General features: G+C 42.2%; 1 protein-coding gene across 1 annotated transcript in view; it reads right to left on the reverse strand.

The window, feature by feature from the left end:
• Positions 1 to 26264, reverse strand: part of pkhd1l1.1 (PKHD1 like 1, tandem duplicate 1) — a 246772-nt gene that overhangs the window by 116722 nt on the left and 103786 nt on the right. Inside the window, 9 exon segments of the mRNA XM_060823999.1 lie at positions 1754 to 1883; positions 4748 to 4877; positions 5876 to 5955; positions 8501 to 8657; positions 9305 to 9461; positions 11919 to 12093; positions 15222 to 15371; positions 16414 to 16662; positions 21066 to 22053. Of these exon segments, the coding sequence (XP_060679982.1) occupies positions 1754 to 1883; positions 4748 to 4877; positions 5876 to 5955; positions 8501 to 8657; positions 9305 to 9461; positions 11919 to 12093; positions 15222 to 15371; positions 16414 to 16662; positions 21066 to 22053 (2216 nt within the window).

Here is a 26264-nt window from a genome sequence, read left to right on the forward strand (position 1 = left end):
AATGTATTTCTATACCACCTTTTACAACTTCAGGTCCTCCAGGAACTAAATATACAAGGTTTACAGGACAATAGGAAAAATGGTGGGGGATGGAGTAACCTTACTGATTAGGAACAAGATTACTGCAGTGATGAGGGAGGATATAATAAGGGGAAAGTGTTCAGTGGAGACTGTATGGGTGGCAGTAAGGAACAGTGTAAAAGGTGGTGTGTACGAACCCTCAGGTGGCAGCTCTGAAGTGCTAGTTTGTAGAAATATCGAAATTGGACAAGTGGGTGGCAAAGCCAGAGCAGTGTTAATGAAGTGTACTCACTGTTGCAATGCATGAAATATGGCAGCTAATTTGACCTCAGGAAGCTGGTATAAACATCGATGAAGTAAGTGGATTATCTCATGACCCATCTGGGAAAGTGCATTTTCGAACCCCACTTCTCCCAGGTTGTCACAAAAGTTAAATTTTTAATCAACTTACTCAAAGTTCACTATTTTCCGAACTGATGAACTCAGATAAACAGAAAATACTGAACAGTTTTCTGTACTTAACAATAAACTTTTATTTATTATAAAGAAATCAGTTCTAACCACAGCAAACAAAACCATAAATGGTCAACATGACTTGGAGGTGCTGGTGTTGGACTGGGGTGAACAGAGTTAAAAATTACACAACACCAGATTATAGTCCAACAGGTTTATTTGGAAGCACTAGTTTTCGGAGCGCCGCTCCTTCATCGGGGGGCAACATATAAGTATATATGGGGAAACGTAGTTCAATAACGTCAGTCCACAGGATGTTGTCTGTGTTTTTTTCCAAGGCCTTCTGTTCTCCAATCTCCTTGTTTCCAGATTCTTTTAATCCTTTGCTGAAGTCACAGGGTGGCTGCCATACTAATTGTACAGTCTTTCAGTCACTGGTTAGAAGCAACATCTTATAGCTAACAGTGGGACTGACTAGCCAGCTATTGTGCAGAGTTTGGTTATTATATTGGACAGAGAGAGAGTGAGAGCGTGCAAGAGAGAGCGACAGCGAGAGTGTAGAGACAGAGATGTTTTGATGTTTCTGCGTCTGTTGTTTCACACACTCTCCATTCATCTGCTCAGGAACCATTCAGAGATTTATTATCATACTTATTTCTCCTGGCCTCCATTACTGCTCCTGATTGCTGATAATTTTTTAATAACCTGTTTCTGGGTGAAGCTTGCTCTGCACACACCAATAGTATCATGGTATTTTAGAGATCTTCCCAAGTTACTCCTCCCAACTCCCATCAAGCGCTTGAAAAAACAACAGTGTAAACATTACTCACAATGTGTTCCAGTGATTTGTTTTTAAAAGGTGCACTAACACCTTGCACAGTCTTTTGGTTAAAACAATTCTTCTCCCATTTTAGTTTCCAAATCAAGGAAAGAAACATAAAAAGATGATAATTTGTATTAGACCCTGGTTGAGAGATAAGTGTTTGCCCAAGTTCCATGGAGAACTCCCTTATATTTCTTTAAAGTAGGGCCATGGCATTTTTTCTATCTATTTGACAAGGCAGAGGCAACCTTGAATTAAGAACTCATAATAAAGTTCTCACTTCTGATGGTGGAACACACCCTAGACACTTGACTAATATGCCAGCCTAGATTTTATGGTTAAGTTTTTCCGTTGGGGACCTATAAAACTCAGATTTAGAAGGAAGAGTCTGACCCTCTGAAAAATGACAGACAAAAATAAATTCATACAATTTAAACCCAGATGTTCCAGAAATACCTGTCACCGGTTGATGCAATGACGATCTTATCCCCTGGTTTCCACGTCACAGCTTTTTGTAAAGTGAGATTGGAGGAGCCTGCTTCGGCAGTCTGAGCTAAATGAGTCCAAACTACAGGAACAGGAAGGCCTAAGCAGGAGAGAATAACAGCTCCTTGTCAAAATAAAAATAAAACACAAATGCAACAAAGTTCCATTCTTTCTAATTGTTTAATTGGAAGCTTGCAACATACAGAAAGAAAGAGCAATTTGCATTTCTATAGCATCTTTCTAAACTCAGGCTGCTCCAAATGCTTTAAAGCCAATTAAGTACTTTTAGCTGCTTTTATAAATCAAAGAATGTGGCAACCAATTTGCAACAGCAAGATGCCAGAAAAGAAATGTAATTTTGTTTAGATAATTTTTTTTTCAGTGGATGTAATCAAATTAACATATAAAAAAGAAGACAATTGGGCAGCACGATGACTCAGTGGGTAGCACTGCTGTCTCACAGCACCAGGGACCCGGGTCCGAGTTTGATTCCAGCCTCAGCTGACTATCTGTGTGGAGTTTGCACATTCCCCCCAAGTCTGCGTGGGTTTCCTCTGGGTGCTCTGGTTTCCTCCCACAATCCAAATCCACAGATGTGCAGGTTAGGTGAACTGGCCATGCTAAATTGTCCATCGTGTTCAGGTATGTGTAGGTTAGGTGCATTAGTTAGGGGTAAATGTAGAGTAGTAGGTGAATAGGTCTGGGCAAGTTACTCTTTGGAGTGTTGGTGTGGACTTGTAGGGCTGATTGGCCTGTTACCTCACTGTAGGGTTTCTATGATGTCTCAAACCTGCCTCCATTTCATGCCTTGGATGTGATGATCTTGATTTTGTCTTACTTTTTGTTTGGTATCTTCAAAGTGGCACTGATTGTGTGGAACATTGTGTGCTACTGTTTTATTGTACCCATGTATTCTCAAATTAATAAGTAAGATGAACTAGTTGGTTTAATAAAATCTGAATTACCTTGAAATCTTACATTCATTAATCTGCACATTCAAAGACTGATTATCAAATGAATCTTCAATTATAATGAGGCAGCAAGCTGCTTTATAAGTTGTATATCTCATTGAAACATGAGTGATTGGCTGGGGTAGATGAACGTGGTACTTAATAAACACCACAGCTGAAGTTACACACTGTAATTGGAGACAAGCAATACAGCTCTTAATGAATCTTTGTCTGAATATAAATCTTATATTGTGTTGATGAGGGCACAGACTACAGGCAGAATGAACAAACTGACCAAAGCACCATGGTACAAAGTGTTACTCAAATGGGGAGAAAAAAAAGGAATATGATAGGAATAGAGGACAGCACAGTTAGGGGAAGAATACTGCTGTCTACAGCAAAGCCAGAGTTCTGAAAGATGTGTTGCCTACCTGGTGCCAAAGTTCAGGACATCACTTTGTGCTAGAGAGCAACTTGGGATAGGGGTGTGGGTAAGAATCCAGTTATCAAGGTCCAGGTAGAAAGCAACAACATAGGTAGCATTGGGAAACAGATAATGAGGGGTTATGTGCAATTAGGTGCTAAATTTAAAAAAGAAGCAGAATCACAAAGGTATTAACTCCAGATTCTTGCCTGAGTTACATGTAAATTGACTGCAGATAAATAAGATTACAGAGGTAAATGTGTGGCTCAAAGATTAGTGTGAGAAAAACGGGCTCTGATTCTTGCGGCACTGATACCAGTACTGGGGAAAGAAAGAACTGTTCTACTGGGGGCAAAGCTTCATTTGTAGCATGCTGGGACTAGTGCCCTGGTAAACTGTGTAAATAGGGGTGATAGATGGGGTCTTCAGGTAATTGATGGGATGGGATGGGGTGGGGTGGGGTGGAACTGGAGGGGGAATTGGTTCATGATAAAGGTGTTGACAGCACAAGAATTAAGTGAACATGACTTTAAAGCTATCACAGAGATGGGATTGCATGGTGACCAAGATCATAAACCCATATTCAAGTTTATTCAACATGCTGGAAGAACTGGCAAAAAGGAAAAGGAGACGGGGTTGAGCTTTATTAATAAAATATACTATCAGTACAATAAAAGAAATAAAGCAAAGAACAGTGGGTGGTGGAAATCTGAAAACAAACAGAACTTGCTGGACATGTGCAGCCAGTAATTGAGAAGTCAAATGGAATTTTAATTTTTTTGAAATGGGTCAGGGTTTAAAAACAGGGAAGTCTTGTTAAAACTGTACAGGGTGTTAGTGAGGCTGCACCTTGGCTATGGAGGCAGTTCAAAAGAGATTTAATGGAGTTGATGCCTGGAATGAGGGTCAGTTAAAAGAATGAGGGGTTATCTTATTGAAATACATAAGGCTCTGAGGGAACTCGGCAAGTTAGATGTGAGAAGATGTTTCCATTAGTGCGGGAACCTCAAAGTAGGAGGCAAAGTTACAGAATAAGGTGAAATAAAGGCACCATTGTCTGAGAGGACCATAGGGCTTCTCGCATTTGAGAGAAACAATTAATGGTGGTTTAATCTGATGATCACCACACCTGAGGAGGTGTTTGGGGGGTTGGGGGCGTAGTGGGGTGGTGTGTGGAAGAGGTTGAGAAGAAGATTTGTTCAGGGTAACTTTGACCAATGAAGAAATAACAGCACACTCATTTAAAATTAGATGCGAAGGAATTTCTTCTCCTGGATGATAATGAATGTCTGGAATTCTGTACCCCAGAGAGTTGTGGTGGCTCGCCCACTGGAAATATTTCAAGAGGTGGTAGATAGATTTTTGAAGTAATTGGGGAGCTGAAGTCAATGAGGAGTTGGAAAGAAAGAGAAATTGAAGCCTGGAGAAGATTACCCATGACCTTGCTGAATGGAGGAGCAAGTTTGAAGGGCCAAAATTGTCTAGCTCTGCTTGTATTTATGTTCTTAAAAATGCTACATAAATGCAAATTTTTGTCTTTTTATAAATGGCATTTACTCTGGAAACTTCAGCTTGCGCTCAAAGACTTACCATGAAGGTCCAGGGTTCCCTCTCGAACAGCCAGTGTCTTGGCTCCATACAGGGGCAATTCCTTTGCCCGGAGGTGACCATGCAGTGTGATTATTGCCTTGTGCTTGAATGGGGCGGACTCTGTTCCAATCTGGGAAATGGTTGAAAGCTAGTTTAATCAGCAAGTACTTTCAATATCCTTCTCTACAAAAGCAGATTATAACCCTCAGTGTCCATCCTGTTATGAAACACCCAGAAAATGGGATTTGTTTCTTTTTCCTTTCCCAGCTTTTGGTGGGGGGAGTGAAGGTGAGGGTTGTTGTCGAGGGCTGTATGGGGCATTCATGGCTCTGAGTCTCAGAACGTTTAGCCTGTAATTGGAATAGACATAGAATCAGTAGTTGCTGCCTTTGATTTGTAGCCAAGTGGGGTCTGTGAATGTGGATCTGATCTTGGAAATGATTCATCTGAGATTCAGATCCTTAACATCCCTTTGTCTCTGGCCAGAAACATGCAGCAAATCTTCAGTCACTTTCTTAACAAAACTGTTGCTGTGTGCATCAGTATTGTACCCACATCAGATAGGTTGGGTTGAAATCTTCTGAACCTCTTACAATTGTGTGTATAGGTACAAAGTCAGGGGTAACTGACAATTGGGGAACATTAGCTAATGGCTATGGCCTCTGGAGTCTGTTTGGATGAAGGGAGCTGAAACTAAAGCATCAGCTGACCAAGAAGAGAGTTTAGACAAAACAGAGGCCAGAGAATGATGCATCTTTTCATCCCACTGTGTTCCTCTGCAGCTAATGTGGCAGAGAGTACCATTTCCAGAGTGGGACTCCTGAGCACGTGTTTAACCCCCATGGCACAAACCATCACCAGGTGAGATAGAAGGCTGACATGACTCTCATGCTGCATATAGCTCCTTCATCAATAAGGAATTGTAGAATCTACAACTCAAGAGCAGGCCATCAGTTCCTTCTCCACCCTTTCTCTTCATATCTTGTTGTTTCTCTTTTCCAATTACTTGTTCACATTTTCTTTAAATGATGTATGGTAAGTTTACCCAAAGCCACTGATTTATCTCCTCAATTGTACCCAGAAATAATCTTCTAAAATCTGATCCATACAGTCTTAATGTGTTGTTACCTGGAACACTCCTCCATCTGTGATGAGAATGTTTTCTGTTTGAAGCTCAATGTCAGCTTCATCGAACACAAGGGTTCCACCTGTGGACAGAAGGAATGTTGTTTGCTGTCTAACATTGACTGTGATTACAGGAAATGCTGGAGAAATTCAACAGGTCTGGCAGTCTCTGTAGAGAAAGAAAGCTAAGGATTTGTGTTCAATCTGACTGTTCTGAGGAAGTGAAGAAATATAGAAATGTGACTATTTGGTTTGGGGTTGGAATAAAAACAGAAAAGTTTGGGACGGGGTAGAGGATCGGAAAAATTAAATGACAAGGCTGTCAAGGAACAAAAACACAAGATTGGCTATGATCATATTGAATGAATAGCAAGCTCAAGGGGTTGAATTACCCATCCCCGCTCCTGCGAGTTCTGATGTTCCTAAAGGTTAAAAATGTCATTCCCTTTATCTTTTGTTCCATAACAGTTTGTCATTTCCAGAGCTATTGGGAAAAAGCAGTGGTGCGGCTGAAGCAGATTAGCTCTTAGACACAGCTGGCATACACACGATGGGCCAAATGACCTAGCTCAGTAATGCAATGATTCCAGAATGAAGGATATAAGGAAGAATATGCTTTAGCCATTTTCTTCAGATTTGACTGGATAAGGTCTCTAAGATCTTTAAGGGTAATTATCAAGATTTTCCGCATGTTGGGAAGACTAAACTAGGGTTCATCCAGAAAAAGGATAATCATTCATAAATCCAAATGGGAATTCATGAAAAACTTATTTACCCAGAGAATGCTGAAATTAAGGAACTGGTGATCATAGGATGTGGTGAAAATGAATAGTGTTGATACGTTTCATATGTAGCCAGATAAACACAAGATTGAAATGAATGGAGAGTGGGAGGAGGTTTGTATGGAGCATAAAATCCTGCACAGAGTAGCTGAGCTCAATAGTCTGTTTCTAATCTGTCATGTCAATGTAATTTCTAGCTCTGTGCTTCACATGGGAAACACCAGGTATACCAGGTTGTTCAGTAAGATAAAGGAGGAAATAACAGGACACATGTATAAAATGGCAAAAAAATGATGGGGTAGCCAGGAAGAAACATTTTCCCTTAGTAGAGGAATTGATGACTTGTGCACAGATTTAAGGTAATGGGTAGGAGGTTTTGAGGGGATGTGAAGAAGAACATTTTCACCCAGAGGGTGGTAGGAATGTAGAACCTACTCCCTGTAAGAATGGTACAGGCTGAAAGCCTTAGAACATTTAAAAAGTATTTAGCTATGCACCTGCAATGTCAAGATTGAGAGTGTAATGCTGGAAAAGCACTGCAGGTCAGGCAGCTTCAGAGGAACAGGAGAATCAACGATTCGGGCATACGCACGTCATCAGGAACTCTTGTTGTAAGTCGATTCTTTTCCAGCATCACACTCTCGACTCTGATCTCAACATCTGAAGTTCTCACTTTCTCTACTTGTGAAGTGTGGGTATACAAGGCCATGGGTCAAGTGCCAGAAAATGGGATTAGGTGGTTGTTTGTGATTGGTGTGGACTCAATAGACTGAAGGTCATTTATTGCTGCTGTAGATCTCTTTGACTCTATAACTAGCTTCTGCTCTGTATAGCACATATCATTGTAGCCATTCTTGGGGGTACAAATCCCCTTTCCAGTCTTATCACATCCTTCCTATGATATGAATTCCAGAACTGCATGCAATTCTCCAGCTGTGGCCTAACAAATGGTTTATACATGTTCCTACTCTAAAGCAAAGGACTCGTGCTTTGTTTCATCACCACATGCTGCAAGTGCAGAGTGGAGAGTGAGGTTAGAGCCCTACCTTCTCTCACACACAGTTTCCTGTGACTAGTAACACAAGGCAAGCTTACAATCACATGTTTGAAGCCAGGATGTGCAGGAGCTCTCTGGCTCCATCCTCCACCTGCCTGCCAATCCTCTCTCTCCGATATCCTGTAGACAGCTGTTAATGAGGTACAGGTTCAACATTCACTCTCAAAAAAAGTTAAGCTGTCTGACGTGACAGCACAGATGCTGGCAATGTACATGAAAAATGTACAAGGTTAAACCTCTAGCTCCAGAGATTTGTCAAAACATATTAATTAAAAGATCCACATGGGCATTGGCTTCACTTCAAGGCTGAAAGCCTACCTTAATGTCTTCTGCATTTCCCCTTATACACATCCCATACTTTATGTGGAGTCCTTCCTACATTTCCATTTGGTAGAATTCAGTACTAAACAGAAGATACTTAAGGGCTGTTATAAATAAAATCAACCGTTTCATTTATAACAGAACACTATATCTGTTTTTAACAACCAATCCCACAAGTCAATTATCTGCAGCTGTCTTCTGGATGGTTGTGGGTTCTTCAAGTTTGGACTGCTCATTACTCTTTCTATGTAGGACCTTCACAAATGGAAGAGAATGGCGACTTCAATCCTATTGAAACAATGGGCCAAATGGCCTTTTTTGTCGTGTAACCATTTCATTAACTCGAGGTGTAAAGGTAAGCCTAATGTGCTAATGCATTGTGTAGCACAGTCTTTCTCAGTGTCAGATCTTGCTCCCTGGGCTGTGCAGTGATACTCTGATTCCTTAATGAGGTTTTAGTGTAATTACCTTGAATGACAAGCATCTTCAGGACAGGGGTACTTTGGTCCAGGAGTATAGTCTGCCCTTTGCTGATAATGACAAGTGAGCCTGCCTCAGGAGGTGGGTCACCTCCCCATGTGTAACGTGAGGACCAGATGTCAATGTAGTTGAAATCTGCATTGTCCTGAAACAAAGAACATTCTGGTTGAATACAGACAGTTTTATTGACCTTTACTGTTTCCCAAAACTTAGATATATCTTTTTCAAGGTCACTTCAATCTGTCCATCTTTTTCAGACACAGTTTATGAATAGGGACTTTGCCTGTTTCTACAGGTATCCCAACCCTCATCTTGACAGGTTTACTCAAAATCAAATGTAATTTTCATGTAAATAGAGGAATCTCTTTGTCCATCATTTTCATCCTTAGCATTGTCCATACATTTTCATAGAGACAAGGTTGCCAATTCTGTAGTCAAAAGAAATGTGAAAATAAACACTTGGCTCTTCTGTCGTTCTGATTTCACTAGAGAATGGTGACTTCGTACACTTTTTCCCATACTTTGTACTTAAGTACAAGTGATAATAAAGCCTAATTCTAATTTTAATGTCAGCCATGCCCACATCATTAAACCTCAATGTGGGGAGACTCCTGGACAGCTGGCATTTCAAATCCCAGTTGGCGATAGACTCACCCTTTGCCAACAATTAATCCCAAGTTCAGAGTTGAGTCCAGAATTTAGAAAGATATTACTTCCTTGTATCGAACTAATATCTCAAATTCCAATCCCCATCACTTTGATCCCATCAGTCCAGAAGACACGTTCTCTTACCAGCTTGGCGATGCCATTTCCCCGTACGCTCACGATAACTTTAGTTTGTTGAGATGGAAAATGTGCGCTGGTAACACACACAATGTTGGTTTCATTCACAGACTGTATCTCACAGGGAGTTTCAGCTATAATGACATTATTCTCACTTATGTCTGAACTGAGAGGATAAACAGGAAATTGTTAAAGGATTGAATCTTCTGGCAAGTGACATTTACCCTTTCTGTATCAGAGTTACACTGACATTAGGTATTTGATATTGTATACAGATAACATACGTTAAACAGCTTTCCCAATTTTACTAATTTTGTTTTCATTCATGTAGTTTGAATGCATGCATTTTAAGATTTATTCAAGATCGTTCCAGTGCAAGTGGATTTTTTAAACCATTTTTCTTGATTGCAACAACAAAAAAAGGACTAGTGGAATTAGGAATTCCACAGATATTACATCGATATGAAATAGTTTTGCTTTGGGTCCAAACCACCTGTGCAAGGAATAGTGGAATTGTCAGAGAAAAATAGACCAGGATAAACTTGGTTTATCTTGGATGTAGGTTTGCTCGCTGAGCTGGAAAGTTTATTTTCAGACGTTTCATCACCATATTGGGTAACATCTTCAGGGAGCCTCCGGATGAAGCACTGTTGGTGTTTCCTGCTTTCTATTTATATGCTGGGTTTCCTTGGGTTGGTGATACCATTTCCTGTGGTGACATCATTTCCTAAGGTGATGTCATTTCCTGTTCTTTTTCTCAGGGGGTGGAAAATGGGATCCAAGTAAACATGTTTATTGATAGAGTTCTGGTTGCAATGCCATGCTTTTAGGAATTCTTGTGTATGTCTCTGTAGCTATCAAGATACATGAACATCAACTAGCCACAAAATGACATGACCCTCTCTTACTAGTATCCTTACATACAGAAAAGGATACCACTTTGACTGGGACAACACATCCTTCCTAGGACAAGCCAAGTAGAGACATGCATGAGAATTCCTCGAAGCATGGCATTCCAACTGGAAAATGAACCTTCCAGCTCAGCTAGAATACCACATCCAGACGTCAACCTGAGCTACAAATCTTCTCAAAACTCGCTTGGTTTATCTTCTCCCAACCAGGTAATGATAAGTAATTAATCTCCATTAATGAGTTTATGACACATCCAGATATGAGGTGAGGAAATCTTCAGTTTTGGGAACTATATGTTCAAAATCACAGAATTGCTAGAACTAAGCTATAATCACAGTATGTCATATCTCAAATAATGTACGTTGTGTACAGAGAGAACCTTTCCACACTTAATTTTATTGCCTTTGTTCATTAACAGAATGGAAGGGTCACCCAGAAAGGCCAACATTTGTAGTCCTTGAGTAGAATGGATTTTTTTATGTCATTCGAAGATTGCAACATTACTGAGAGTCTGGAGTCACATGTTGGCCAGTACAGGTAAGGACAGCAGGTATCCCTCCATAAAGAATATCAGTGAACTCTTGGATTTTACTACAAACACTGATTGTGATCATGGTCATAACTGCAGCTATAATGCAGATTTACCAATTAAATTTAAATTAAAACATTTGCTGTGTTGAGATTTGAATCTCTTCCCAGATCCACTTGGATTATTAGTCTCGTGACATTATCACTATACCACCATCTCCTACTTTGTAACCTACTAGTGAATTCTCACTGACATCTTAAATTAAACTTGTAGGTGGAAGATACTTGTTCACTTGTTTGGAGAATGACATGCCTGGCCGTATAACTCTGTTCTGTGGTATTACATCATTCTACATCGGGAACTTGAAGGGGATGTAAGGCTAGATCTGAGTAATTAGTCTGACAATACACACACTGTAGTAACAAGTAGCAAGTTAGAAATGCCTCATAGTAAGGAATCAATGAGTTTTGGGAGGGGTGCTTGAGACATGCTGACCCTCAAGTTAAACTCACCACCACTCGTCTCTGTCTAATGAGAGAGCAGCCATCTGATCCTCTGGGACTATCGTGACTTTACTCAAAACTATACCATGGTGCTGTCACTTCTGCAAGGCCTGTTCTGTCAAGGGGACAGAATATTTGCAGGTATAGGGATGTCTGCAGCACTATTTGTCAGGTGACAATTTATTGAGTATGACTATATCAAGAGTTGTGGAACAGCTCTCCCTATTTTTGCACATCCTCATATTTTTGAGAAGGAGGACTTTGCAGAGGCTGTGTTTGCTGTTTTTGTTTCCTGTGCCTACATCATTGTTGGATGGTCTTTCACTCCCTTAACTCGGGCTTTGTGGCAGTTTGATAGAACTGAGGGAAGTTAAGCTGTGGACCTGGAATCACGGATCAGACCAAATAATTTAGCAGAAGTGTTTTTGTGACAGATGACAATGCTCATCATTTGGTTAGCTTTTAATTCCAGATATTGATTGAATATAAATGTCATTACCTGTAATGGTAGGTTCTGAACCCATGTACCTGGGTGTTAGCCTGGGGTTATGGATTACCAGTCCACTGACATTACCCCTGCACTTTCACTCCATGCTTACAAGAATTTAATATAAAAATTTGTTTTTAGTAATAATTGGTAGTAGAAGTTACTGCGAGTGTGATGGAGATCTTAACTCACCTGAAACCTGACCCTGTTATGGTCAGCTTGGTGCCTCCCCCAGTTCCTCCTCTCCTGGGGTTAATGGTTGTAATTACGGGGGTCAAAGCTAATAGGTAGGTGAAGCCATTGGACACTTTGCTTGAATCATTACCGTTTACAACAACCACATCACATGCCAGCTCAGGATCAGTACCTGCGCAAGGAAGTTTTAGAAATGGATAAATTCACAAGTTTCCAAGGCAGCAACTGGTGATAACTCTTAAGACACATTTTCTTTGGTTGATCTCCACAATACGATTGGAGGTTTGTTTGGATATTTGAGACCAGGATTTGAAACAGTGAGATTCAAAGTCCCAGAATATGCTACCATTGTGAGGTTTTGTTTAAGGAAATGCCAACAAATTAAATTCATTCAACCATAAGAGGGATGGAAATCAAGGGACTGAATTTTCTCACATTCTTAACAGCTGTGTGGGGATGAAGCTTGTTCCTCATGGAATACTGGCACATAAAGGAAGAACCTGCACTGATGCAGCACTTTTCATGATCTCAGGGTGCCCCAAAATGTTCCGCAGCCAGTCATGTAGCTTTGGCATGTTGTAATATTGGAAATGTAACAGTCAATGTACACACATTGAACTCTCATGAACCACAAGCTGATAATGAACAGAAAATTTGCTGCTGTAGTGTTGAGTGGGGGAGATATTCCCTGCTGTTCTTAAAATCAGCCCTACTGCCATTTAAGAACTTTGTGTTCCTGTAATTCAGGCCGCTTGCATATTTTTTATTTTAAAAAGTCGTTATTAAGAGGAGTCATACTGAACTCAAAAAATTAATTCTTTCTTTCTCCACAGATGCTGCCAGACCTACTGAGTTTCTCCAACATTCTGTGTTTGTTTCAGATTTCCAGCAGCTGCAATATTTTGCTTTGATCTCATCTTCATATCTCCTCCCAAACTAGGGCTGCTATCATCAAGATCATTCTCTGACCATCAGCCATGAGCAATGAGGGGAAAATCATTCAAAATAATGGACTGAACCTAATCATTTTGTGACAAACTGTGAGTTGCATCAAACTTGGTGAGATGATTCATGCTGTAAGGCCCAATAGATGTAGCCCACCAAACCCACCACATTAATTGACATTTGAGCCCTCGTTGTGGGAACCACAACTGTTTTCCATCACATCTATTATGTCATTCTTGAAGCAACTCATCATGCACAGAGACCCCAGAATTCATCAGCATCTCTAGCTTTAGCACCATTTTTAAAATCCTATTTTTTGCACCCACACAAGAAATGGCAGTCCAGAGTTGCTCTGCACAGTTCCTGGCATTTGTTCCAGATGTAGCAGTCAGGAGAAATTGGAGTCCAGCATTGTAGTTACCTGGAGGTCCTGTTGGATAGGCTGGTGCAAATGCAGAATTTCCTCTTCCCCAGCACCAGCAATGCAGGTTATTACACCAGATTATGTTAGCCCAAGGCTTCCACCCAGGTTAATGCGGTCTCAGGCATCTGGAGGAGTGCCCAGTACTGTAGGAAGAAGATCAACATCCTTCTCCACTCTGCCAACGTGTCACCATTTCTTTCTGCTACATCACACTACTCTATCTCCTCTACTGGACTCACCTCTCACCAAGCCTCATGTTCTACCACCCTCACTATTACCTATAACATTTCATCTTCACCCACCCCAATCTGAAGCACCACTCACCCTGGGAGTCCTCTGCAATGTCTACTCACTCATTTGTGACACCATCCCTTCTGCACCAACCGTAGATGTATCTCTCACTTTCATCTTCCAAAATATTTGCCCTTTCTCTATTTCTAAGAGTGAAACAGCCCAAAAAGATGGAAAGCTCAAGACAAGTGGTGTGCTGTCTGTTTTTCGGATCCTTACCCATTATCAGCAGAGGCTCTTCACTCTGATTGCCCTGAGCAGTGCCTGGTCTCGTACTGGAGGCTGCCCTTACTGAGCCAGGAAACACTGAGCAAAGGCTGCCTCACCCTGCTGACTGAACTATGTCCACAGATGACTGTGACAAGCTTTCTGACTTTATCGGTCTTTGTTAAATGGCATGGCATGATAGTAGTAAAGTGAACCTGGTATTCCCAGCTGAGGGGCAAAACACAAAAAGGGAAGGTGAGGTACTGCATGGCAGGGATGCTGACAGTATCCAGGTAGAGTGAGCACTATGACAGCAGCAAAGAGCCCAGAAATGCAGTCTGGTCCGTTCCACATTTGGCGTTTTCCACCTGAGCACAAAGTTCTTGCTGTAGCATTATCATGCTAGTTACTGATGCAGCCCTAGGTGCAGTTTTGAAGTACAGAAATATCCCTATGAATAGGTTAGAAACATGAATGACAGTTCACAGAGGCTGGATGTCAATGTCTGTGGATGTGGGGTTTGTATTGCTGGTACCCAAGGAACCTGACCAAGGCCAGAGTGCGTCCTGTCCAACATACAGGACTTTTAAAACAAGCGATGAGTTGAACCTAATTTCTGATGAAGGGCTTATACCCGAAACGTTGAATTTCCTGTTCCTTGGATGCTGCCTGACCTGCTGTGCTTTTCCAGCAACACACTTTCAGCTCTGATCTCCAGCATCTGCAGACCTCACTTTCTCCTCGATGAATTGAACCCACCAAGTACCTACTCTAGCTTCTATGTTGTGTTTTCCTGATGGCTAATTTGTATGATGAGTTTGGTAAGATTGCAATCCATGGAGAGTTGACTGTTAACAAGCTATTTAACATACAATAATGGGCATCAATAGGGAACTCACTGCTGTTGAGAGAGAATCTTGACACGCTGCTTGAGAAAAGAGTACAAAACGCTTCTGGATGATCTTGATGTTGAAATGGGCCTTGCTAAATGACTCACTTAATTCTACCACTCATTTCATCACAGATCACAGAACCTGTTAAGATTCCGCCCACTTCTTGTTTTTGTTTTCCTTTTCTTATTCTTTTATTTATTATTTCTAAAAATATAGAAAAAATGAGAGTTGAAAGACCTCCAATCATTTGGAAACTGCTCTTTAATAGCCAACTGAGTGTCAGAGGTCAGGTTGCTCAGAGGATGGCCAAGTGCAACAATCAATAGCGAGTGTGTTGGGGTGAAGAACTGGAAGTGGGAAGTAATGTGATGAAGTCTCCACCTGTATGACCAATCATAGTTGGCCACCCTAGCACGGAGACTGTTATAGCACCAAAAGGGTTGAAGAAGCTGGGCAACCTATCTCCAGTGATGAAGTCTGTTTTTCGTGACTTGTCTCCTCACTTCAATAACCCAAATACAATTATTGACTAATGCTTACCATTATGCAATGGCACCTGACAGTACAGAGTTCTGGAAGTGGAGGCTGATGGCATCTTTTTGCATTCACCATCACACACAAACACTTTGGATTTTTGTTGGTCAAATCCAATGCCTCTTATTGTTAGCAATGTGCCACCACCAAAGCTTCCTGTATATGAGAAAGAAAAAAAATTAAAACCTAATTAATACTGATAAGTTTGCAAATATAACATGTTTGTAATGTCCTAGATCCTGGGAGTCTTTTATTGTTATTTGAATTAATACAAACAAAGGCTGTGATTTTATGTAGGTTATAGATGTTGCTTATAAATGGTGGATTCTGTTCTGAAGTCTGGACGCATGTAAATTCCTGTAGGATTTGAGCCTGTTCTTACACATTGGTCATTAGTATCTGGACATCTCTTCCCAAGTGTGCAGTGGAAGCTGGGCCATTGAAGATATAAGACTGGGATAGATGGATCTTTGATCAAGAAGACTGTCAGAAGTTATGGACTATAGGCAGGAAACTGGAGTTAAGACCACAATCAGATCAGACGTAGCTGAGTAAAACTGAAGGGCTGAATGGCCTGCTTCTGTTATTGTTTCTCATGTCATTTAATTAACTTATAGGAAAAAGCAGAACAAGGGGCTTCTCTCCATAGAACAGGGCCATCAAGATGAAACATGGCATCCTGTCTCAAGCGAGATCAACAAAACTAACAGATTAAAGACCAAAACAACACTCTTGTAGACCTGTTTCTCTCACAGTTGATTTACACATTGATTCATTAAAATACTTCATTAGTGTTGGCAAGGTCAGCATTTATAACCAATTCCTAAATTTCTCTTAGGGGTGGAGGTACAACTGAGTGATACATGAGAACAAATCTGAGCAGTTTGAAGTCAACCACATTGATGTGAAACATGAGTCACATGTAGGTCCAGACTGGATGAGGAGGACAGATTTTCTTTCCTTAATTACATTGAACAATCAGATCGAATTGTATTCCAACCCAACAGCTGTAAGATCACATTCACTGATACAGCTTTATCAGAATAAATATGTTGACTTTCTTCCATGGGTTATTAACCTTGGAACAAAGCAACAGTACTACTGCATCCTTCCACAATTAACCATTTCAATCCAATTATCTTCTTGTTTCCATAAAGGTATCAAAGAAATGTGAAGAGAATTCTAACTCCGTACTTACCTTCAGTTGGAAAGATACTGTTTATATTGAGTTCGTATTGAAAGGACAGATCAGACGATGTGTATCCCCACCTCTCGTGTTTCAGAAAAATAGGGAATGTGCCACCAGCATGATATCCCACAATGCACTGAACACAACTGTCATTCATCATGGTCACTTTACACAAGACATTGTCTATTGAGACAGTGATGTCAGAGGCAGAAGATCCAAATCGAGACCCAACGATGGTGATTGTTGATTCACTTACACCTAAAAACAATTGGGAAAGAGTTCTGAGAATCTTTAGTGTTGACGTATTTCAGGGAATGTATATGAGCAAGAAAATAGTGGAAATGGAACTGGTTATAAGGAGCTGTGTAGAATCTATTGATCCATTGGGCTGGGTAGGTAATTTCAGTGTTACAAATTCTATTTACTTTTTTTTTGCCATCCCTAGGGTCCTTCAAGATATTTGCACTCTTTCAAACCCAGCCTCTTGCACAGACAATTACTTGGTAACTTAAATATTGTTAAAACAGACACAAAATTGAAGCATTTTGCCAGGTACTCATTTGGACTGACAAGAAACCAATTTTAGAAAGGGAATATCCATTTATATACAACAGGATGCTGATTGATCGGATCATCACTGGAGTTACAACAGGATATGTTAACTGTCAATCTTAACTGATTTAACTAGGACCAAGTAGGTAGACTTTGGTTGGTCAGGCCATTGCCTTGGGGAATGTAGCAGGAGCAGGTCATCTCCATAACCTTTTCCACAATGTTAAAGTTGCAACGTATGAACAAATCCTTTGTCTACAAAAATAGGGTCTTGTGTGTGAATATACATTGTTTCCAGCACACACTAATGAATCACATATGATCCAGACTTCATAATTTGGTTTCCAGTCTAATCTTTAGCATAATCAGGACTACTTGAGTTATGAGTAATATGGTATAAGTTTCATTGACAATGTGACACCAAGGATGTAGATTGAACAACTCATGAGGTCTCAGATTATATCAAACAACCTGACCCTTTGACTGTGTTAAAGGGAGTGTCCATGCTAAACAGAATCATGGTATCATAACAATACAGAAGAGGCCCTTCAGCCCACTGAGTCTGTACCACCAAAAATATATCTACACTCATCCCATTTTCCAGCCCATAGTCTTGAATGTTATGACACTTCAAGTGTTCATCCAAGTATTTTTAAAAGGCTGTGAGGTGTCCTGCCCTCAAATACCCTCCCAAACAATGCATTCTGCACTCTGAGTGAAAAAAGATTTCCTCAAATCCCCTTAACACCTCCTGTCTGTTGTTGTAAAATTATGCCTTCTTGTTATTAGCCCATTGACTAAAGGGAACGATTGCTTTCTACTCACTCTGACCATGTTCCTGATAATCTTATACATCTTAATTACGTCCCCTGTCAACCTTCGCTTCTCAAAAGGAAACAATCCAAGCTTATCCCGTCTTTCTTCATAGCTAAAGTGCTCCATTCCAGTCATCCTGATGAATCTTCATTGTGTCTCTTGCAGTGTAATCACATCCTTCCTATATATGGTGACCAGGATGAGCGATGGTACTCCGTGGCCTAAACAAAGTTACATGCAGCTTCAACATAACTTCCATGCTGTTATAAAGCCTGGCTCAACTGACAACAGCAAGTGTCCCACATGACATCTTAACTATACTATTAACAATATTATTACTATTGTCAGGGACCTTTGGACAAGCATCCCAGGAACTCTCTGTTCCTCTGAGTTTTGTAATTTCTTGCCATTTATTGAGTACACTCTTGTCTCGTTCCTTTTCCAAAGTGCACCACCTCACATTTATCAGGGTTAGAATCCTCTGCCAATGGTCTGACCTTTCCATTTATAACCTCCTATAATCTAACACCTTCCACCTTAATATCAACCACCTGATCAATTTTTGTGCCAAACTGATGTATTATCTCCCCCCACACTCTCAGCTACATCACTCATGGATATCACAAAGAATAGTGGACCCTGCGACGACCCCTGTGCTAAGCCACTGCACACAGGGCTTCAGTTACACAAACAGACTCTGACTTCCACTTTCTCTTTCCTGTCACTAAGTCAATTTGAATATAACGTGCCCAAGTTACCCTTCGTCTTGTGAGCTTTTACATTCTTTCTCAGTTTTCCATATGGGATCTTGTCACAGGCCTTGCTGAAATCGAGATAAATTACATCAAATGTCCTACGCTCATCCAAACACTTGGTCACTCCTTAAAACAAATTCCACCAGATTTGGAGACATGACCTCCCTCTGATAAAGACATGGTATATCACATGTTAAAGTGAACATTGGTATTAAAAGAGAATGTTATTATTAATGAAAGACTTCCTGTTCAAGTCTGCATTACTGTTAGGCTGAGTGTTAATGTTAGACTGAGCGCTAATTGTAGAGTAAATGTGGTGTTAAAACCAGGGTCCAAGTTCAGGGGAGGGTCCGTGTTAAAGATAGTGTTCGTGGTAAAGTGAGTAATTGGATCTTTGTCTTCACCATCCATAGCTCACCTACACCATGTGTGCAAAAGTGTATGTTGCCATAGCGACTGAGAGTTGCTGTTATCTCGCTTGGCCACCAATTGGTTTAGGTAAAAGCAATGACTGCAGAAGCTGGAAACCAGATTCTGGATTAGTGGTGCTGGAAGAGCACAGCAGTTCAGGCAGCATCCAAGGAGCAGCGAAATCAACATTTCGGGCAAAAGCCCTTCATCAGGAATAAAGGCAGAGAGTCTGAAGCAAGGAGAGATAAGCTAGAGGAGGGTGAGGGGTGGGGAGAAATTAGCATAGAGTACAATAGGTGGGTGGGGGAAGGGATGAAGGTGATAGGTCAGGGAGGAGAGGGTGGAGTGGATAGGTGGAAAAGAAAATAGGCAGGTAGGACAAGTCCGGACAAGTCATGGGGACAGTGCTGAGCTGGAAGTTTGGAACTAGGGTGAGGTGGGGGAAGGGGAAATGAGGAAACTGTTGAAGTCCACATTAATGCCCTGGGGTTGAAGTGTTCCGTGGTGGAAGATGAGGCGTTCTTCCTCCAGGCGTCTGGTAGTGAGGGAGCGGCGGTGAAGGAGGCCCAGGACCTCCATGTCCTCGGCAGAGTGGGAGGGGGAGTTGAAATGTTGGGCCACGGGGCGGTGTGGTTGATTGGTGCGGGTGTCCCGGAGATGTTCCCTAAAGCGCTCTGCTAGGAGGCGCCCAGTCTCCCCAATGTAGAGGAGACCGCATCAGGAGCAACGGATACAATAAATGATATTAGTGGATGTGCAGGTAAAACTTTGTTGGATGTAGAAGGCTCTTTTAGGGCCTTGGATAGAGGTGAGGGAAGAGGTGTGGGCGCAGGTTTTACAGTTCCTGTGGTGGCAGAGGAAGTTGCCAGGATGGGAGGGTGGGTTGTAGGGGGACGTGGACCTGACCAGGTAGTCACGGAAGGAACAGTCTTTGCGGAAGGCAGAAAGGGGTGGTGAGGGAAATATATCCCTGGTGGTGGGGTCTTTTTGGAGGTGTTGGAAATGTCGGCGGATGATTTGGTTTATGCGATGGTTGGTAGGGTGGAAGGTGAGCACCAGGGGCGTTCTGTCCTTGTTACAGTTGGAGGGGTGGGGTCTGAGGGCGGAGGTGCAGGATGTGGACGAGATGCATTGGAGGGCATCTTTAACCACGTGGGAAGGGAAATTGCGGTCTCTAAAGAAGTTTTTTAGGCCATCTGATGTGTTCTGTGGTGGAACTGGTCCTCTTGGGAGCAGATACGGCAGAGGAGGAGGACTTGGGAATACGGGATGGCATTTTTGCAAGAGGTAGGGTTGGAAGAGCTGAAAATGTGTTGCCGGAAAAGCGCAGCAGGTCAGGCAGCATCCAAGGAGCAGGAGAGTCGACGTTTCGGGCATGAGCCCTTCTTCAGGAATCAGTCCCGAAACGTCGACACTCCTGCTCCTTGGATGCTGCCTGACCTGCTGCGCTTTTCCAGCAACACATTTTCAGCTCTGATCTCCAGCATCTGCAGTCCTCACTTTCTCCCCGTAGGGTGGGAAGAGGTCAGCTATGGCTGGTATTGATCAAATTGGTGCAAACAGCATGGGCCTAAATCTATTCTGACTGGAATGGACTTGAGACCTGGCTCCTTGCTCCACCACCACCCCCATCCCAGTATGATGCTGCATTCCTGAAGAAGGGCTTATGCCCGAAACGTCGAATCTCCTGTTCCTTGGATGTTGCCTGACCTGCTGCGCTTTTCCAGCAACACATTTTCAGCATGATGCTGTGTCAGGCCAGCCTACAGGGATGTGAAGTCGAAGAATTATAGACAATCTTAGCATTTTGTGTTGAAGGAGAGTTCATGTCAGTGGAAATGTTTGTATTAGAGGGAGAGTTCATGAGAGAGCGAGTGTTAGCGTGAGAATGTGTGTTCAGGTTACAGGGAGTGCTTGTGTTAGTGTGTATGTGCTGGTGTAAGGTTTGTGTTGGTGAAAGAAGCAGTGTTTATATTAGAAGGATTATTTGTATTAGGAGTGCTTGTTTTAGAGAGAGTGCAAGTGCTAGGGCAAATCTTGCCGCGAGGTTTAGAAACACCCTCCGTTTTGAGGTTAAGGTTGTACTTCAGAAACGTATCAGGAGATCAAGTTCTGACAACTTCTTACCTGTTACTGGAGATACAGCTAGAACTTCCGGAGTCTCTGTTTGGTTGTAGGTAAAGTTAAGGACAGGATACGTTGTAGAACGAACAATAATCCTTACATCGACAGTGCCTGGGGGACCAGCAGGAGTGATGCACTTAACTTCACCTGGGGTGACCGAAAGAAGGTGGCATGGAGATCTGTGAACCATCACAATGGTTTCATCCTGGATAAAGCCATTTCCTGTTATTAACAATGTGGTACCACCATGGATACCTCCTGATGCTGGAGAGAGGGAAGCTCTGGCAGCACTGGTGATGGAAATCCCTCTTAGTGACAGACCCTTATTCAACGTTAAAACCATGAGTGTGTGTTTGCCAACAGGCAAAGCGCCTACTCTGCAGTTCATGCTGCTGTCTGACACATCATTTGGAACAAAACTGGCATTTCCTATAAGGACGAAAGCCTCATCTACACTGTTCCCAAATCCACTGCCACTTATAGTAAGCTCTGTGTAAACTGTAGTCAGGAGTGTTGAAGACACATTCTCAATGATTGGTGCTGCACTCTCTGTGTAGGAATAGACACAGGTGCCATTACACACAGCTGGGATGTCATGGACAGAAAGTGTGACAATCCCAGTATAGGCAATAGAAGCTGAAGAGTCGCAGATGACATGTGTGTAGTTTGCAGAAACCAGAGTGCAAAGCCCGTTGGCTAACTGGACCCTGACAGCGCTCAGGTCAGCTCCAAATCCTGACCCAGTGATGGTTACTCTGGTCTTTCCCATTGTGGACCCAACACTGGGGCTAACGTCATCAATGTGAGGAAGCAGCACAAAACGACGACTCAATTCATTGGTTACTGTATTGATAGCTGTGCCGAGGTTATGGACTGTCACGGACACCAGAGCTGCAATGCCACTATCCATCACTCCCTCAGGATCTATCTGACATAGAAGTTCATTCTCCGTGCTACTTTCAACGACACATGGATGTGCTCCAACTCTCACCTGAAACAGGACAACACATCAGAATGAGAATGTCTGCTGGCCAGCAATCAACTGATTTCATACCTGTAGACATGACACAATACTAGCTACTTGTAATCAGCAATGCTGGTAGTCCAGAGTGAAGAAACAATTTAAAAAGTAGCAGAGACAGAGGGGAAAAGATACCAACTGAGCATAAATATGATTTTTCAATAGCACAACATGATGACAGGACTGAGAACCATTAATGGTACAAACACTTGCATTTGTACAGCACTTCTGATGTAGAAAAGCATCACAGAGCTGGAACTGAGGAAGCACAACATTCAGAAGGTCCTCTGCAAAAAAAAGTCCCAAATAAAAGCAAAGATGAATGTGAAGAAAGTTGATATCAGGCTAAATATATTCAAATGGAAAATAAATTTCAAGGACATTTATACCAGGCACAAGGAAGGAAAATAGTGAGGCAGTGGCACAACTGATTTAGTCAATAGGTGTGGAGGTCCTAGTGTGTGAGATTGGCTATACAATGTTCAAAAAAAGTACAGGCAACTGCAGACCTATTTGTATTATGGCAATTCAATATTAAAAAGTCCAATTGATTATTAATACTAGCCCAAGGGCTTATAGACCTGGCATGGAATATGATGAGGATGATGTTTCATAATCCCCTCAACTTCTTCAAGGAAGTAACAAACCAGGTTGACTGGTATTTTGCATAAAGTACCAAGTTGTCAGTCCAGTCTCTGTGTTAGAAGCTTGAAAGCTCAAGACTTGTACTGGAAACTTGGGAGGCAATTATCATCTACTTGAAGATGGCAAGAAGGACAAAAGAGTTTGGCATTTAGCGTCAGATAGATGCCAGACAATGACCATCTCCAATAAGAGACATTATTACCACTGCCCCCCCATTTGACATTCAATAGTGTTAGTATGACTGGATCCCCTACTATTGACATGCTTAGCATTAGCATTGACCAGAAACTCAAATGGACTTGTCTCATCAACACAGAGCAGGTCAGAGTCTAGGAAAACTGTGGCGAGTTACTCACCTGCTGACTCCCTAATCTCTGTCCACATTAAGAAGAGACAAATCAAGAGTATGATGGAATACTCCTCACTTGTCTGGATGGATTCAGATCCAATAACACTTAAGAGGTTTAACATCATCTAGGACAAAGCAGCCTGCTTGATTGGCAGAGTTTAGATCAGAGTGGTGCTGGAAAAGCACAGCAGGGGTCATGCAGCATCCGAGGAGCAGGAAAATCGAAAATGATTCCTGATGAAGGACATTTGCCCGAAATGTTGATTTTTCTGCTCCCCGGATGCTGCTTGACCTGCTGTGCTTTTCCAGCACCACTCTGATCTAACCTCTGATTTCCACCACCTGCAGTCCTCACCTTTGCCTGTTTGATTGGCATCACATCCGTATTAATGTGCTCTTTTCACCACCAACACACAGTAGCAGCAGTGTGTACTGTCTACAAGGAGCATTGCAGAAATTCACAAAAGATCCTTAGATATTACCTTCCAAACCCATGAGTATTTCCAACTAGAAGGACAAAGGCAGCAGATACATGGGAACACCATCTACAAGTTCCCCTCCAAGTCACTCACTATCTTGACTTGGATATATAAGACCATAAGACATAGGAGTGGAAGTAAGGCCATTCGGCCCATCAAGTCCACTCCACCATTCAATCATGGCTGATGGGCATTTCAACTCCACTTACCCGCATTCTCCCGTAGCCCTTAATTCCTTGTGACATCAAGAATTTATCAATCTCTGCCTTGAAGACATTTAGCGACCCGGCCTCCACTGCACTCTGCAGCAATGAATTCCACAGGCCCACCACTCTCTGGCTGAAGAAATGTCTCTGCATTTCTGTTCTGAATTGACCCCCTCTAATTCTAAGGCTGTGTCCACGGGTCCTAGTCTCCTCGCCTAACAGAAACAATTTCCTAGTGTCCACCCTTTCAAAGCCATGTATTATCTTGTAAGTTTCTACGAGATCTCCCTTTAACCTTCTAAACTCCAATGAATACAATCCCAGGATCCTCAGCCGTTCCTCATATTTTGTTAGACCTACCATTCCAGGGATCATCCGTGTGAATCTCCGCTGGATACTCTCCAGTACCAGTATGTCCTTCCTGAGGTAGATACAGTACTCCAAATGGGGCCTAACCAGAGCTTTATAAAGTCTCAGTAGCACAACGGTGCTTTTATATTCCAACCCTCTTGAGATAAATGACAACATTGCATTCGCTTTCTTAATCACGGACTCAACCTGCATGTTTATCTTTAGAGAATCCTCGACTAGCACTCCCAGATTCCTTTGTACTTTGGCTTTATGAATTTTCTCACCGTTTAGAAAGTAGTCCATGCTTGTATTTTTTTTCCAAAGCGCAAGACCTTGCATTTGCTCACACTGAATTCCATCAGCCATTTCCTGGACCACTCTCCCAAACTGTCTAGATTCTTCTGCAGCCTCCCCACTTCCTCAGTACTACCTGCCTGTCCACCTAACTTTGTCTCATCGGCAAACTTTGCTAGAATGCCCCCAGTCCCTTCATCCAGATCATTAATATATAACGTGAACAACTGCGGCCCCAACACTGAACCCTGCAGGACACCGCTTGTTACCGGCTGCCATTCCGACAAAGAACCTTATATCTCAGCTCTCTGCCTTCTGTCAGACAGCCAATCCTCAATCCATACCAGTAGCTCACCTCGAACACCATGGGCCCTCAGCTTGCTCAGCAGTCTCCCTTGTGGGCACTGTCTCACAGCGCCTGAGACCCGGGTTCAATTCCAGACTCAGGCGACTGTGTGGAGTTTGCACGTTCTCCCTGTGTCTCCGTGGGTTTCCTCCGGGTGCTCCGGTTCCCTCCCACAGTCACAAAGATGTGCGGGTCAGGTAAATTGGCCATGCTAAATTGCCCGTAGTGTTAGGTAAGGGGTAAAATGTAGGGGATGGGTGGGTTGCGCTTTGGCGGGTCGGTGTGGACTTGTTGGGCCGAAGGACCTGTTTCCACACTGTAAGTAATCTAATCTAATCTAAACCATATCAAAGGCCTTTTGGAAGTCTAGATAGACCACATCCACTGGGTTTCCCTGGTCTAACCTACTTGTCACCTCTTCAAACAATTCCAACAGGTTTGTCAGGCACAACCTCCCCTTACTAAATCCATGTTGACTTGTTCTAATCCGACTCTGCTCTTCCAAGAATTTAGAAAGCTCATCCTTAATGATGGATTCTAGAATTTTACCAACAACCGAGGTTAGGCTAATTGGCCAATAATTTTCCATCTTTTGTCTTGATCCTTTCTTGAACAAGGGGGTTACAACAGCAATCTTCCAATCATCCGGGACTTTCCCTGATTCCAGTGACTTTTGAAAGATCTCAACCAATGCCTCCGCTATTTCCTCAGCCACCTCCCTCAGAACTCTAGGATGTAGCCCATCAGGGCCAGGAGATTTATCAATTTTAAGACCTTTTAGCTTTTCTAGCACTTTCTCTTTTGTAATGGCAACCATACTCAACTCAGCCCCCTGACTTGCTTTAATTGTTAGGATATTACTCATGTCTTCCACTGTGAAGACTGATGTAAAGTACTTATTAAGTTCTCCAGCTATTTCCTTATTTACCATCACTAGGCTTCCAGCATCAGTTTGAAGTGGCCCAATGTCTACTTTTGCCTGTCGTCTGTTTCTTATGTATTGTAAGAAACTTTTACTTTCATTTATAATATTACTGGCTACAAATGTGTTGCTGGTCAAAGCACAGCAGGTTAGGCAGCATCTCAGGAATAGAGAATTCGACGTTTCGAGCATAAGCCCTGCTGTGCTTTGACCAGCAACACATTTGCAGCTGTGATCTCCAGCATCTGCAGACCTCATTTTTTACTCGAATATTACTGGCTAGCCTACCTTCATATTTGATCCTCTCCTTCCTTATTTCTCTCTTTGTTATCCTCTGTTTGTTTTTGTAGCCTTCCCAATCTTCTGATTTCCCAGTGCTCTTGGCCACTTTATAGGATCTCTCTTTTTCTTTAATACATTTCCTGACTTCCTTTGTCAGCCATGGCTGTCTAATCTCTCTCCCGGATAATCTTTCTTTTCTTGGGGATGAATCTCTGTACAGAGTCCTCAATTATACCCACAAACTCCTGCCATTTTTGCTCTACTGCCTTCCCCGCTAGGCTCTGCTTCCAGTCTATTTTCATCAGTT

This window comes from Hemiscyllium ocellatum, chromosome 4 (assembly GCF_020745735.1).
Source record: "Hemiscyllium ocellatum isolate sHemOce1 chromosome 4, sHemOce1.pat.X.cur, whole genome shotgun sequence".
In the NCBI taxonomy this organism is placed as follows: Eukaryota; Metazoa; Chordata; class Chondrichthyes; order Orectolobiformes; family Hemiscylliidae; genus Hemiscyllium; species Hemiscyllium ocellatum.